At 40.7% G+C, this 16,508-nt stretch overlaps 1 protein-coding gene across 2 annotated transcripts in view; it reads left to right on the top strand.

Annotated features, from left to right (window-relative positions):
- Window positions 1–16,508, top strand: part of COL4A6 (collagen type IV alpha 6 chain) — a 377,060-nt gene that overhangs the window by 118,547 nt on the left and 242,005 nt on the right. For both annotated transcript variants that reach the window (XM_053699142.1, XM_053699141.1), the window contains exon 4: window positions 1,681–1,764. In XM_053699142.1, the coding sequence (XP_053555117.1) occupies window positions 1,681–1,764 (84 nt within the window). The remainder of the gene's footprint in view (window positions 1–1,680; window positions 1,765–16,508) is intronic.

Genomic DNA, 16,508 nt, shown 5'->3' with positions numbered 1-16,508 from the left:
AGCGAGGTCTTGCGGACCTGATCCGCAGTGTCGGATCAGGTCCGCAAGCCCTTTGATAAATGGGCCTGATTGTGTCTATAAAACACTGGGAGCTGCCATGTTGTAACTTGTGTTACCTTCTCTGCTGTGGCCAATTAGGGACAGTTATAAATAGGTCACTAGAGTGTGCAGCCAATGGTTGTGCTGGATTTAACAGTGTTCTGCACTTCCATTTCTAACAGGAACTGAAAAGCTCACAATTTCAGAATGGAATTACAGGCAAAGAGGACAAAATAAATAAAGTGTATTGCAGAGTTGTTTTATTATATACAATTTATCATTTTATATTACCATCTCAAAGTGTTTTATGTCCCTTTAAGCAATCTTTTATGAAAGAAAGTAACCAATTATGTTTTACATGATGCACTAGACTGTGAGTCTTCTAGAGAGACAGATTGATGTTAGAAAAAGGCACAATTTGCCAAAAAATTTACACAGCAGCTATTTTATATGTGATTCTGCATGAATTGCAGTGAAAGTAATGCTAGTAAAGATGCACTAATGACACTCTCAGGAATGTCTACCATCATCTCTAAAATGAAACAATTCTAAACAAAGCCTCTTTTACAGGATTTTAATAGATTGAGGATAGATAGATAGATAGATAGATAGATAGATGATAAATAGATAGATAGATAAATAATAGATACATGATAGATAGATAGATAGATAGATAGATAGATAGATAGATAGATGATAAATAGATAGATAGATAAATAATAGATACATGATAGATAGATAGATAGATAGATAGATAGATAGATAGATAGATAGATAGATCATGATAGATTAATGATAGACAGATATATGATAGACAGACAGACAAATAGATGATAGATAGACAGACAGACAGATAGATAAATAGACAGATAAATAGGTGATATATATATGATAGATAGATAGATTATAGACAGACAAATAGATAGATAGATAGATAGATAGATAGATGTGCCTACATGTAACTTGTGCTCATTCCTACTTCCAGTCTTGGCAGCTATTGATTGGTGGATGCACATCATGCACTTGCTTGCTAGACTTTTAGTAATATGTATAGGGTGTAGCTCTGTGATTGGCGTCTGCAGTAAGTGAAAAACTTTCATAGCTCACTGGTATTAAAACTGTGTTTACATTTCACAGTTAGTTAAAATGATAGAATATGGCAATCAACCGCATATATAATTGTATACCCCTTTAACAACCGTACATGGCGTAAGTTTTCCCTGCCTTTTATTATAGGCTAGCTATGTTATAAGAGCTTTCATTTGATGTTTTGTGTGTATTTTTTCAGCATTACTAATGTACCAACAACCATCTTGTACATAATATTTTGAATTGGCCCATTCCTGGAAGCCAGCTGATTTTACTAAGTCTGGTGCAAGATAAGAGACTGGTCTGTGCACAAAGGTTATATTTATATATATAGTAAGTGGGAAGAAACATCCCACATAGCGTGTAGGCTCTCCACATCTAGCTAGTCTCTGCAAGAGGCTACTGCCTATATGTCATTATTCTATATATTGCCAAAAGCTTGTCAGAAGTGTCAAATTGAAGAGAAACAGTTATTAATGTAGGTGGTAATCTCTCTATGAAAGTTTGTGGGAGCCATAAACGATCTCATATTCATGTTCTCTTTTATTTCAGGGAGGAAAAAAGTACTATCAAGGGCCATGTGCAGGACGAGATTGTAGTGGGGGATGCAAATGCTTTCCAGAAAAAGGCGCTCGGGTAAGTTTTTTTTTTCTCATTTGTTGGATGAAAATGTTTGAGTCTATTTCTTATCTTTCCATTCTTTTACAAAGTACATCTGTAGAAACACAAGTCCAATAACATAATGCATCTGCGCAAGGGATGGAGCACAGCTGTGTATCTAGGCCGACACTTGACCTAGCAGGCGGCCTGTATTACATTGCAATGTGTCAATCCCATTGTCATGTTGCTGAACACAAAAACAGGTTTGGTTTTACAATAATCAAGAGCCTTTTTATTTTTAACAGATATCCAGGGGCCGATTTATGAAAGTGCGAGCGGACGTGATACGATGTAGCGCATCATGTCCACTGCACATCGATAAATGCCAGCAGTGATTTATCATGGCACAAGCAATTCTTGTGAACTGTTTCTGCAATGCCGCCCCTGCAGATTCGCGGTGAATTGGCCGCTAGCAGGGGGTGTCAATTAGCTTGTTCGTATAGGATCAGGCGTATTGATGTCAGAATATTGAGGGCTCCAACTCATTGCAATGTATACAGACATCTCTAGCTGTCATGGGGGATAATATTTAGTAATGTACTGTTAATGTTTCTATCTACTGTTTACAGTGTATGGATTTCTGTTTGTTTTTCAACACTTAGTCACTATTGTTTGCAATCTAATCTTTGTTGCCTGAGGCATGATGACATTTATTCACTTTCCTAAGGTCAAAGAGTTGACATGGGAATTTAAGGAGTTGTACATGGAAGGTAGGATAACATCACTTAAACTGGCCCCAGCAAAGAAATTGTCCTGCATGAATTGAGTCAAGACCATGGGAATAAAAAATTAAAGAGTTATAAAATTAGGCACAGGTGCAGAGAATTAAGGCACAACCAAGACAAGACATAATAAAATAATAAAGAAAGAAAAAGGGCCTCTAGTTTCCCAAGTTCTATTACCTATCAAACAACACAAGAATATGTATACATAGCCCAAGGCTCACGATCCTGCATACTGTACAGTACAGATGATTTACAAGACGTTGCTTCTTATCTGTATTACATAGGACCATTGGTTCCCAGACCTCATTAGCAATTCCAAGCAAGCAGAGGTCGCATAATATGTCTGCTTGATCAGAGACAGCTAATTAGCAGCATATGAATATATGGCATTGCACATTCTAAGTTTAGCAAAGCTTGCTGCATATATTATGCAATAAATTACATTCCACACATTAAACAGCTGTTATCCACCTGCATATAGTATATGATTAATATAGCATCAGGGGCTGTTGAGAAGTATGGGCCAATAGGTTACCGTAAAACTACATTAAAAACCACTGTTTTTTTTTTAAAAAAGACTTAAAGGACCTTTACATATATATATATATATATATATATATATATATATATATATATATATATATATATATAGGTAGAGATAGATAGATAGATAGATAGATAGATAGATAGATGCCAAGAGAAATAGATAGATAGATAGATAGACAGATGCCGAGAGAAATAGATAGTTAGATAGATAGATAGACAGATAGATAGATAGACAGATGGCGAGAGAAATAGATAGATAGATAGATAGATAGATAGATAGATAGACAGACAGACAAACAGACAGATAGACAGAGAGAGAGAAATAGATAGATGATAGAAAGTAATTATACATATTTAAAATGGCTTTGATTCCTATTCACTTTTATGTTACTAACAGCAGAATAGAGAAGACATCTATAGTATGCCAGTGAGTGCCCTCTCACTTCAGCATTCTTAAGTAAATCCCAACACACACATATATTTTAAGCTAAATAAAAAAATTGGTGAAATTAACTTGTGTTAAATTGACAGATCCCATAGCTGTTGTTCCTAACCACTGGAAAGGGAAGGGATTCACTTTTCTGCTGTTCCATATTGTCGGGCATTTGCATGATTGTTTGATCTGGCTGTGAAATTGTTGACATTACACTGAAAAACTGTTGGCATCTGCTTTGTTAAATTGTCACAAAGATTTTGGCCTGTTTATACAGCAGATCTGAGAACCCAATTTGCTTCTTCATCTGTTTCTTGTAGAAAAGAATTGTGATAGCCTTACAAGTTTATTCTTCTTTGTGTAGATCTTATAACATATTTAGAAATCCATATCAATACTGTGTAATATAGAACAGTCACCTTTAAATGGTTTTAAAGCAAGCAAAATATTATACACATAGGGCTAGATTACAAGTGGAGCACTAAATTATTGCGCTCCCGCAAACGGACAAATTTGCCCGTTTGCGGGAGCGCAATAATTAAGCAGCTATTACAAGTGGCTGGTTATTGCTACCATGACCTTGAGGTCTCATGTGTTAGAAAACAAAAGGCAGACAAAGGGATTTTACATAGAGATACACACATATACATGTCTAAATATGTAAATGTATGTGTGTGTATATATATATAATATATACATATACTGTATATATATATATATATATATATATATATATATATATATTCAAACAATTTCCAGCTCAGCCCACCAAGTGTCAACCGCCTGGGTGCAAAAATAAGCAATATAAGTAATCCAGTCAAATGCACTCTCAGGTCTTTTGAATAGGTTCTTTAATGGAACGTTTTCGGGGTTCACATCATGCTGATGAACCCCGAAAACCCCGAATTGGAATGTGAAAAATGAATTATTCACTTTTCTTGCTCCATTGAGTTCTATGGGGAAATATGTTAACCATGTCACGATATTCTAAGTTTAGCTTTTTTGCGCGCGTCGGGTTAGCGAGAGAGCAAAAACGTTTTACTTTCAATTTGTAATACGAGCGCTACCCGACATGTGCAAAAAAGCTTACTTCTAGCGGAGTTAGCACGCAAGCAGAAGCGATAAATACCTTTACTAAATGCTTAAACGCATAGCAGGTTTAAACACAGAGTGAAAATTGCTCTAAAGAATAAAGCTTCTATTTGTTTTAGAATGTTCTTTTGAACTACTAATACATACATTTCTGTTTCTCCCAAGTTGTACAGCTTAGAGGCATCAGTAATTAAACTCCTGTAATTGCAAATGTTTGTACAATTACTGACATACATCCAGCAAAGAATCACTACTTTTAAAATCTTCTAATAAGATTAGCAGCAAATGGCTGTGCACCAGTCGCAGCTTAAAGATTTACCATTCCATAGACAAAAATGAAAGGAATTTGTTTCATGTTACAAGAGTTCTTATTTAGGAAAAAAAGGAATAACCAGCAATTATCCCCATTCCCATTATAAACGTTAAAGAGGGAAATTGATGGGTTATTATTTGTGTAATAAAATATATAGTCATAGCTTCCAGAGCCTATGGAAATGTTACGAAAATAGCTGCACTACACTCATTTTACCTCAGGCAGTTTAGACACCTAAAAAAACTTTGGGCTGTGGGACTGCTTGGATCATATATCATTTGACTAAATATTCACCACAAATATACACTTTCCATCTAAAGGGTAGGATTCATTACTGTTGGGAATTAAGAACCTGGCCACCAGGAGGAGGCAAAGACACCCAAGCCAAAGGCTTAAATACCTCCCCCACCTCCCTTATCCCCCAGTCATTCTTTGCCTTTCGTCACAGGAGGACGGCAGAGAAGTGCCGAAGATCGGAGTAGTCTCTTATGGAGGGTAGTACTCTTCTGAATGGGACTGGAGTTTTAAGTAGTCCTGTCAGCCTCTCAGTGAGAGCCTGGGTGAGTTAGAGTCCGGAGATGCAGGGAGAGTCTTTCTCCGAACCCATCCCGATTCATTTTAACAGCTCCACAAGCAATCAGCATTGACGAGTTTCACTGCATGCTTTTTACACTCAAGTCCATGTCAGGAGTGAGGCTACTAACCTGTTACACTTGAAGGGCCATGTTCCTGTTCCGCGGAGTAGATTCTGGTAAAATCGTTTCACTTTTATTATAGAATTATAACAGAAGACATGGTCACAGTGTGACGCCTTTTATCTTTTAATAGAATCAAGGGTTAATATTCCTGGAAAGGGGATTATTGAACAGAGGGTGGGGGGTTATACATGATATTGTTTATTGTGTCATTGCTGTGTTATGTGTGAGATGAGGCTCTGGCAATGTGTGGAACTTTCATGTGACTTACTGGAGTATGACTCTTTTTTGGCAAGTTTTCTCCTTAGGCAGGGGTGGTTCCTGCCGGGCATTCCATGTGACCAGGTGTGGCTATCTACTTCCTCTGTTGATCACCGACGCAGTAGATGAAACAGTTTCTGTAGTCCGGGTCATAGGAGGTGGTGAGTGCCCCGGTCATTGGAGGTTATAAAGGTGCCTATTTATTAAGTTTATCTAGTCCTCAATATCAGCGCAAGCTATGGAGGTCTCTGGACGCGTTAGAGGGCTTGCCCTCTTTAACTAGGTCTCATTGCTGTGTTTATTGTGAGGAGGTTCTGGTAGAACAGGCTGCTCAACTATGTTCCACATGCCTTAATAAAGTTGCAACATCTAAGACCAAACAGATGTCTAGTACTACTGAGCCATCCACCTCTGAGGGGTCCCCGTCCCGTGAGGTGCTTTCCCTGCATCCATCTCCTATTGCACATGCAGCGCCCTAGGGTCCAACGATTACTTCTGCGGGAAAGATTTGTTGGCCATCAGACTTTGCAGATCAACTGCAAAAGGTGGTATCAAAAGTGATCCATGCCTTACCACGTTCTGCTAAGCGCAAGAGTAGGGCTTACCATGGTGGCTCGACCCAGGGGTTGTCTACGCCTGAGGATAATTTTGAGGCATTATACGATGACAAGGCCCACTCTGACTCTTCGAAGGAGGCCCCTTCTGGGTCTGAGTCCATGTCATCTAAACCTCCGGTGGCGGAGAAGCCTGACTTTAGGTTTAGGATGGAAATTTTGCGCTTTTTGCTGGAACAAGTGCTTGCTACTCTGTGCTGCTCTGGAAGTTCCAGAACCGAAATTTTCAGAAGAACCTGCGATTCCTAAGCTTGATAAAGTATATGAGGACAGGGTGGTGCCTCAGGCCTTCCCGGTTCCTGTTAAGATGGCAAATATTATTAAGAATGAATGGAAGCAATTAGGCTCTTCCTTTTCTCCTTCCTTTAAGAAACTGTTCTCTGTCCCAGACTCTCAGTTGGAGCTGTGGGGTACTGTCCCTAAGGTGGATGGTGCTATCTCCATGCTCGCAAAGTGGACTACTATTCCCCTGGAGGATAGTTTGTCATTTAAAGAGCCCATGGATAAAAAGTTGGAAAACATGTTAAGGAAAATGTTTCAACATATGGGGTTTGTTGTTTAGCCGGAAGTGGCTGTAGCCACGGTTTCCGGAGCTGCAACATTATTGGTGTGAATCCCTGTGTGAAATAGTCGAGGGGAAATGGTCGAGGGGGAGACTTCCATTGACGAGATACAGGACAAGATTAAGGTGCTGAAAATTGCCAATTCTTTCATATGTGATGCCAATATGCAAATTATCCACATGAACGCTAAGTTGTCAGGTTTTTCCATTTTAGTTTCCAGGGCTCTGTGGCTAAAGTCTTGGACTGCAGACATGACCTCTAAGTCGAGGCTGTTGTCGCTGCCTTTTCAAGGAAAGATTCTGTTCGGTCCAGGATTGGATTCAATCATATCCATATCAGTTACGGGAGGCAAGGGAGCTTTCCTACCGCAGGATAAGAGGGTTAAGCCTAAAGGATCTACTTTTAGTCCCTTTCATGCGGACAAGGCCCAGCGCCAACAGCCTGCCGCGAAAGCAGACCAGTCCAGGGGTACTTGGAAATCGGCTCATTCTAAGCAGAGCAAGAACCCCTCTGAGACAAAATCGTCATGAAGGGGCGGCCCGCGACCGATCTCTGGACCAAGTAGGGGGCAGATTATCTCTCTTCTCAGAAGCATGGTTACAGGACATTCAGGACCCTTGGGTTCTGGACGTTGTCACCCAGGGCTACAGGATAGGGTTCAGATCCCATCCGCCCAGGGGCAGATTCCTTCTATCAAACCTGTCTTCAAGACGGAAAAAAGAGATGCCTTTCTAGAATGTGTGGGAGATCTCTCCTCTCTAGGTGTTGTCATGCCAGTACCCCAAGCAGAAAGGGGTCTAGGGTACTATTCAAAAGTTTTTGTGGTTCCAAAGAAGGAGGGCGAATTCCGCATGATTCTGGACCTAAAGTGTTTGAACAAGTTTCTGAGTGTTCCATCGATCAAGATGGAGACAATCAGATCTATTTTGTCCCTAGTTCAAGAGGGACAGTTCATGACAACCATAAGTTCATGAAAACCATAGACTTGAAAGACACTTACCTTCAAGTTCCTGAGATTTGCATTTCTGGATAAACACTTTTGTGGCCCTTCCTTTTGGTCTGGTGACAGCCCTGAAAGTCTTCACAAAGGTTCTGGGGGCTTCTTGCTGTGGCCAGAGCCAGAGGCATTGCTATGGTGCCCTAGATGACATTCTAGTCCAGGCGCTGTCGCACAGTATCGCAGAGGATCATTCATGGGCTCTTCTTCTTTTGCTCCAATCTAACGGTTGGAAGATCAACTCAGGAAAGAGTTCCCTGATTCCCAGCAACAGGGTGGAGTTCCTGGGTACGATAATAGACTCTATGTCCATGAAAATTTTTCTCACAGACCGTCGATGCAGGAAGATTGCGTCCTCTTTTCTTGCCCTTCAGTCCTCCTCAAGCCCCTTGGTGTCTCAGTGTATGAAGGTGATCGTACTCATGGTCTCCAACATAGACATCATTCCATTTGCCAGGTTCCATCTCAGACCTCTTCAATTTTGCATGTTGAGACAGTGGAACGGCGATCATTCAGATCTATTTCAGCAGATAACCATGGATGCTCGGACCAGGGACTCCCTCTTTTGGTGGATCCTTCCGGAGCAACTGTCCATGGGGACATCCTTCTTGAGACCATCCTGGGAGATTGTGACCACAGACGCGAGTCTGGCAGGATGGAGAGCTGTTTGGGGTGCCAGGATGGCACAAGGGAAATGGTCCTGGGAGGAGTCTCTCCGTCTGATAAATATTCTGAAACTCTGAGCAATTTACAATGCTCTGAAGGCATGGCCTCTTCTGGGGTTGTTCAGCTTCATCAGGTTCCAGACCGACAACATTACCTTGGTGGCTTACATCAACCATCAGGGGGGTACGAGGAGCTTCCTAGCTATGAGGGAGGTGTCTCGGATCTTGGAGTGGGCAGTGTCCCACAAATGCTCGCTCTCAGTGATTCACATTCCAGGTGTGGACAACTGGGAAGCAGACTTTCTCAGCAGGCAATCCTTCCATCCGGGAGAATGGTCTCTTCACCCCGAAGTGTTTGCGGAGATTTGTCTCAGGTGGGGTACGCCGGAGATAGACCTCATGGCATCCAGACTCAATTGCAAGCTACCCCTGTCACTCCTTGCATCTATCATAAGGTGTGGAGGACTTACTTGTCCTGGTGTGAGAAGCATGGATATCCTTGGCATAAGATGAAGGTATTCAGGTTTCTGTCCTTTCTTTAAGGGACAGATTTCGGCATTGTCAGTCTTGTTGCATAGGAGACTCGCTGAGCTCCCTGACATTCAATCCTTTGTTTAGGCTCTGTCTAGATTCAGGCCTGTTTTTAGACAGTCTGCTTCCCCATGGAGCTTAAATTTGGTCCTTAAGGTTTTGCAGAGGGTTCCGTTTGAGCCTATGCATTCCATTGACATTCAGATTCTGTCCTGGAAGGGTCTCTTCCTGTTGGCCATAGCGTTGGCACGCAGAGTATCTGAGCTGGCTGCTTTGCAATGTGAGCCGCCTTATCTGGTTTTTCATGCAGATAAGGCTGTGCTTCGCACTGGTTTGGAGTTTCTTCCCAAAGTAGTTTTCAACCGTAACATCAATCAGGAAATAGTGGTCCCTTCTTTGTGTCCTAACCCTTCTTCCTCTTAGGAGAGGTTATTTATAATCTGGATGTGGTTCATACTCTGAAGTTTTATCTTCAGGCTACAAAGGATTTCAGACAGTCTACATCTCTTTATGTGGTGTTTTCAGGGAAGTGCAAGGGGCAGAGAGCCTCTTCTACTTCTATGTCTTTTTGGTTGAGGAGCTTGATTCGCTTGGCCTATGAGACAAGGGGACATAAGCCTCCTCAGAGGATCACGGGTCATTTTACTAGAGCTGTGGCTTCTTCTTGGGCCTTCAAGAATGAGGCCTTTATGGAGCAAATTTGTAAGGCGGCTACCTGGTCCTCCTTACACACTTTTACAAAGTTTTACAAATTTGACGTTTTTGCTTCTGCGGAAGCAGTTTTTGGGAGAAAAGTTTTGCAGGCTGTGGTACCCTCAGATTAGGGTCCGCCTTTTCCCCTCCCGGTTTCATTCAGTGTCCTCTAGAGCTTGGGTATATGTTCCCAACAGTAATGAATGAAGCCGTGGACTCTCCTTCCCTTTAGATGGAAAACATAAATTATGCTTACCTGATAATTTAATTTCCATTGAGGGGAGGAGAGACCACGTCTCCCGCCCGTATCGCCGGGTCGGACCTAAATTTTATTGTCTTCTGGCACCATTTATACCCTTATATTTCTCCTACTGTTCCTTGTTCCCTTGGCAGCATGACTGGGGGATGAGGGAAGTGGGGGAGGTATTTAAGCCTTCAGCTGGGGTGTCTTTGCCTCCTCCTGGTGGCCAGGTTCTTAATTCCCAACAGTAATGAATGAAGCCGTTCATTCCATCCTCCCCTCGATGGAAATGAAATTATCAGGTAAGCATAGTTTATGTTTTAAACACTTGAAAGCATTTTGTCATTTGTGCTTGTCTTGGGTGTGTTGGATCATTCACTTCAGTCAAAATGAAGATCATTTATATTGGGTGAAAATAAACATTACATGAACATAATTATGTCGTTTTTTTTAATCGAAATATACATAGGTAACCATTGGCAGTACAATGGGTAATACTGACACTCTCAGTGACATTAAACTTGGCACTGTCATAGGATGCCACCTTTGTTATAAGTCAGTTTTTGTGAAATGTTTCAAAATAGATCAGCCCAGTCACAAAGTGATGGACCAAGCAAACTCACAGAGCAAGTACACATCCCCTATTCTGGTGCATTAATCACTACAGAGTTTCAATCTCCCACAGGCGGTAACATCAGCACAAAAACTGTGTGTTAGGAGCTTCATTTAATGGGATTCCATGGCCCAGCAGCTGTGCACAAGCCTCACATCAGCATATGCAATGCCAAGCCTCAGCTGGAGTGGTGTAAAGCACGCTACTACTGGACTCTTGAGCAGTAGAAACTTGTACTACTGTAAAGTTTGGTGGAGGAGGGATAATGGTTGGGGCTGTTTTTCAGGGCTTGGCCTAGGGCTCTTAGTGACAGGAAAGGGTCATCCTAATGCTATAGAATACAAAGACATTTTAGACTATTGGATGCCCATTAATTCATTATTTGACGAGTTTGGTGTAGAGGAACTTGAGTGCCCTGCACAGAGCCCTACGCTCAACCCCAAGATGAACTGAAACATCAATTGTGAGCCAGACCTTCTCTACCAACACCAGTGCCTGACCTCAGAAATGCTATTTCTTTCATGTAATTAGCAAGAGTCCATGAGCTAGTGACGTATGGGATATACATTCCTACCAGGAGGGGCAAAGTTTCCCAAACCTCAAAATGCCTATAAATACACCCCTCACCACACCCACAAATCAGTTTTACAAACTTTGCCTCCTATGGAGGTGGTGAAGTAAGTTTGTGCTAGATTCTACGTTGATATGCGCTCCGCAGCAGGTTGGAGCCCGGTTTTCCTCTCAGCGTGCAGTGAATGTCAGAGGGATGTGAGGAGAGTATTGCCTATTTGAATTCAATGATCTCCTTCTACAGGGTCTATTTATAGGTTCTCTGTTATCGGTCGTAGAGATTCATCTCTTACCTCCCTTTTCAGATCGACGATATATACTCTTATATATACCATTACCTCTACTGATTCTCGTTTCAGTACTGGTTTGGCTTTCTACTACATGTAGATGAGTGTCCTGGGGTAAGTAAGTCTTATTTTCTGTGACACTCTAAGCTATGGTTGGGCACTTTTATATAAAGTTCTAAATATATGTGTTCAAACATTTATTTGCCTTGACTCAGGATGTTCAACGTTCCTTATTTCAGACAGTCAGTTTCATATTTGGGATAATGCATATGAATAAATCAATTTTTTTCTTACCTTAAAATTTGACTTTTTTCCCTGTGGGCTGTTAGGCTCGCGGGGGCTGAAAATGCTTCATTTTATTGCGTCATTCTTGGCGTGGACTTTTTTGGCGCAAAATTTTTTTTTCTTGTTTCCGGCGTCATACGTATCGCCGGAAGTTGCGTCATTTTTGAAGTTTTTTTGCGCCAATAGTGTCAGCGTTCCGGATGTGGCATCATTTTTGGCGCCAAAAGCATTTAGGCGACAAATAATGTGGGCGTCTTTTTTGGCGCTTAAAAATATGGGCGTCACTATTGTCTCCACATTATTTAAGTCTCATTTTTTATTGCTTCTGGTTGCTAGAAGCTTGTTCACTGGCATTTTTTTCCATTCCTGAAACTGTCATTTAAGGAATTTGATCAATTTTGCTTTATATGTTGTTTTTTCTATTACATATTGCAAGATGTCCCAGATTGACCTTGAGTCAGAAGATACTTCTGGAAAATCGCTGCCTGGTGCTGGATCTACCAAAGTTAAGTGTATCTGCTGTAAACTTGTGGTATCTGTTCCTCCAGCTGTTGTTTGTAATGAATGTCATGACAAACTTGTTAATGCAGATAATATTTCCTTTAGTAATGTTACATTACCTGTTGTTGTTCCATCAACATCTAATACTGAGAGTGTTCCTGTTAACATAAGAGATTTTGTTTCTAAATCCATTAAGAAGGCTATGTCTGTTATTCCTCCTTCTAGTAAACGTAAAAGGTCTTTTAAAACTTCTCATTTTTCAGATGAATTTTTAATTGAACATCATCATTCTGATTCTGATAATGATTCTTCTGGTTCAGAGGATTCTGTTTCAGAGGTTGATGCTGATAAATCTTCATATTTATTCAAAATGGAATTTATTCATTCTTTACTTAAAGAAGTCTTAATTGCATTAGAAATAGAGGATTCCGGTGCTCTTGATACTAAATCTAAACGTTTAAATAAGGTTTTTAAATCTCCTATAGTTATTCCAGAAGTTTTTCCTGTCCCTGATGCTATTTCTGAAGTAATCTCCAAGGAATGGAATAATTTGGGTAATTCATTTACTCCTTCTAAACGTTTTAAGCAATTATATCCTGTGCCATCTGGCTGTCTCTACTCTTGCTAAACGTACTACTATTCCTACGGCAGATAGTACTTCCTTTAAGGATCCTTTAGATAGGAAGATTGAATCCTTTCTAAGAAAAGCTTACTTATGTTCAGGTAATCTTCTTAGACCTGCTATATCTTTAGCGGATGTTGCTGCAGCTTCAACTTTTTGGTTAGAAGCTTTAGCGCAACAAGTAACAGATCATAATTCTCATAGCATTGTTAATCTTCTTCAACATGCTAATAACTTTATTTGTGATGCCATCTTTGATATCATTAGGGTTGATGTCAGGTATATGTCTCTAGCTATTTTAGCTAGAAGAGCTTTATGGCTTAAGACTTGGAATGCTGATATGTCTTCTAAGTCAACTTTGCTTTCCCTTTCTTTCCAGGGTAATAAATTATTTGGTTCTCAGTTGGATTCTATTATTTCAACTGTTACTGGAGGGAAAGGAACTTTTTTACCACAGGATAAAAAATCTAAAGGTAAATTTAGGTCTAATAATCGTTTTCGTTCCTTTCGTCACAATAAGGAACAAAAGCCTGATCCTTCACCCACAGGAGCGGTATCAGTTTGGAAACCATCTCCAGTCTGGAATAAATCCAAGCCTTTTAGAAAACCAAAGCCAGCTCCCAAGTCCACATGAAGGTGCGGCCCTCATTCCAGCCCAGCTGGTAGGGGGCAGATTACGTTTTTTCAAAGAAATTTGGATCAATTCAATTCACAATCTTTGGATTCAGAACATTGTTTCAGACGGGTACAGAATTGGCTTCAAGATAAGGCCTCCTGCAAAGAGATTTTTTTCTTTCCCGTGTCCCAGTAAATCCAGCGAAGGCTCAAGCATTTCTGAAATGTGTTTCAGATCTAGAGTTGGCTGGAGTAATTATGCCAGTTCCAGTTCTGGAACAGGGGCTGGGGTTTTATTCAAATCTCTTCATTTTACCAAAGAAGGAGAATTCCTTCAGACCAGTTCTGGATCTAAAAATATTGAATCGTTATGTAAGGATACCAACATTCAAAATGGTAACTATAAGGACTATCCTGCCTTTTTTTCAGCAAGGGCATTATATGTCCACAATAGATTTACAGGATGCATATCTGCATATTCCGATTCATCCAGATCACTATCAGTTTCTGAGATTCTCTTTCCTAGACAAGCATTACTAGTTTGTGGCTCTGCCGTTTGGCCTAGCAACAGCTCCAAGGATTTTTACAAAGGTTCTCGGTGCCCTTCTGTCTGTAATCAGAGAACAGGGTATTGTGGTATTTCCTTATTTGGACGATATCTTGGTACTTGCTAAGTCTTCACATTTAGCAGAATCTCATACGAATCGACTTGTATTGTTTCTTCGAGATCATGGTTGGAGGATCAATTTACCGAAAAGTTCATTGATTCCTCAGACAAGGGTAACCTTTTTAGGTTTCCAGATAGATTCAGTGACCATGACTCTGTCTCTGACAGACAAGAGACGTCTAAAATTGATTTTAGCTTGTCGAAACCTTCAGTCTCAATCATTCCCTTCGGTAGCCTTATGCATGGAAATTCTAGGTCTTATGACTGCTGCATCGGACGCGATCCCCTTTGCTCGTTTTCACATGCGACCTCTTCAGCTCTGTATGCTGAACCAGTGGTGCAGGGATTACACAAAGATATATCAATTGATATCTTTAAAACCGATTGTACGACACTCTCTGACGTGGTGGACAGATCACCATCGTTTAGTTCAGGGGGCTTCTTTTGTTCTTCCAACCTGGACTGTGATTTCAACAGATGCAAGTCTAACAGGTTGGGGAGCTGTTTGGGGGTCTCTGACAGCACAAGGGGTTTGGGAATCTCAGGAGGTGAGATTACCAATCAATATTTTGGAACTCCGTGTAATTTTCAGAGCTCTTTAGTCATGGCCTCTTCTAAAGAGAGAATCGTTCATTTGTTTTCAGACAACCAATGTCACAACTGTGGCATATATCAATCATCAAGGAGGGACTCACAGTCCTCTGGCTATGAAAGAAGTATCTCGAATACTAGTTTGGGCGGAATCCAGCTCCTGTCTAATTTCTGCGGTTCATATCCCAGGTGTAGACAATTGGGAAGCGGATTATCTCAGTCGCCAAACGTTACATCCGGGCGAATGGTCTCTTCACCCAGAGGTTTTTCTTCAGATTGTTCAAATGTGGGGACTTCCAGAAATAGATCTGATGGCTTCTCATCTAAACAAGAAACTTCCCAGGTATCTGTCCAGATCCAGGGATCCTCAGGCGGAAGCAGTGGATGCATTGTCTCTTCCTTGGAAGTATCATCCTGCCTATATCTTTCCACCTCTAGTTCTTCTTCCAAGAGTAATCTCCAAGATTCTGAAGGAATGCTCGTTTGTTCTGCTGGTGGCTCCAGCATGGCCTCACAGGTTTTGGTATGCAGGACTTGTCCGGATGGCCTCTTGCCAACCGTGGACTCTTCCGTTAAGACCAGACCTTCTGTCGCAAGGTCCTTTTTTCCATCAGGATCTCAAATCCTTAAATTTGAAGGTATGGAGATTGAATGCTTGATTCTTAGTCAAAGAGGTTTCTCTGACTCTGTGATTAATACTATGTTACAGGCTCGTAAATCTGTATCTAGGAAGATATATTATCGAGTCTGGAAGACTTACATTTCTTGGTGTCTTTCTCATCATTTTTCCTGGCATTCTTTTAGGATTCCGAGAATTTTACAGTTTCTTCAGGATGGTTTGGATAAAGGTTTGTCTGCAAGTTCCTTGAAAGGACAAATCTCTGCTCTTTCTGTTCTTTTTCACAGAAAGATTGCTAATCTTCCTGATATTCATTGTTTTATACAAGCTTTGGTTCGTATAAAACCTGTTATTAAGTCAATTTCTCCTCCTTGGAGTTTGAATTTGGTTCTGGGGGCTCTTCAAGCTCCTCCGTTTGAACCGATGCATTCACTAGACATTAAATTACTTTCTTGGAAAGTTTTGTTTCTTTTGGCCATCTCTTCTGCTAGAAGAGTTTCTGAATTATCTGCTCTTTCTTGTGAGTCTCCTTTTCTGATTTTTCATCAGGATAAGGCGGTGTTGCGAACTTCTTTTAAATTTTTGCCTAAGGTTGTGAATTCTAACAACATTAGTAGAGAAATTGTGGTTCCTTCATTGTGTCCTAATCCTAAGAATTCTAAGGAGAGATCATTGCATTCTTTGGATGTAGTTAGAGCTTTGAAATATTATGTTGAAGCTACTAAGAATTTCCGAAAGACTTCTAGTCTATTCGTTATGTTTTCCGGTTCTAGGAAAGGTCAGAAGGCCTCTGCCATTTCTTTGGCATCTTGGTTGAAATCTTTAATTCATCATGCTTATGTCGAGTCGGGTAAAACTCCGCCTCAAAGGATTACAGCTCATTCTACTAGGTCAGTTTCTACTTCCTGGGCGTTTAGGAATGAAGCTTCGGTTGATCAGATTTGCAAAGCAGCAACTTGGTCTTCTTTGCATACTTTTACT

The sequence above is a fragment of the Bombina bombina genome, chromosome 1, assembly GCF_027579735.1.
Source record: "Bombina bombina isolate aBomBom1 chromosome 1, aBomBom1.pri, whole genome shotgun sequence".
Lineage (NCBI taxonomy): Eukaryota > Metazoa > Chordata > Amphibia > Anura > Bombinatoridae > Bombina > Bombina bombina.
The sequence above is the reverse complement of the archived record's forward strand: the minus strand, read 5'-3'. Positions and strand labels throughout refer to the sequence as shown.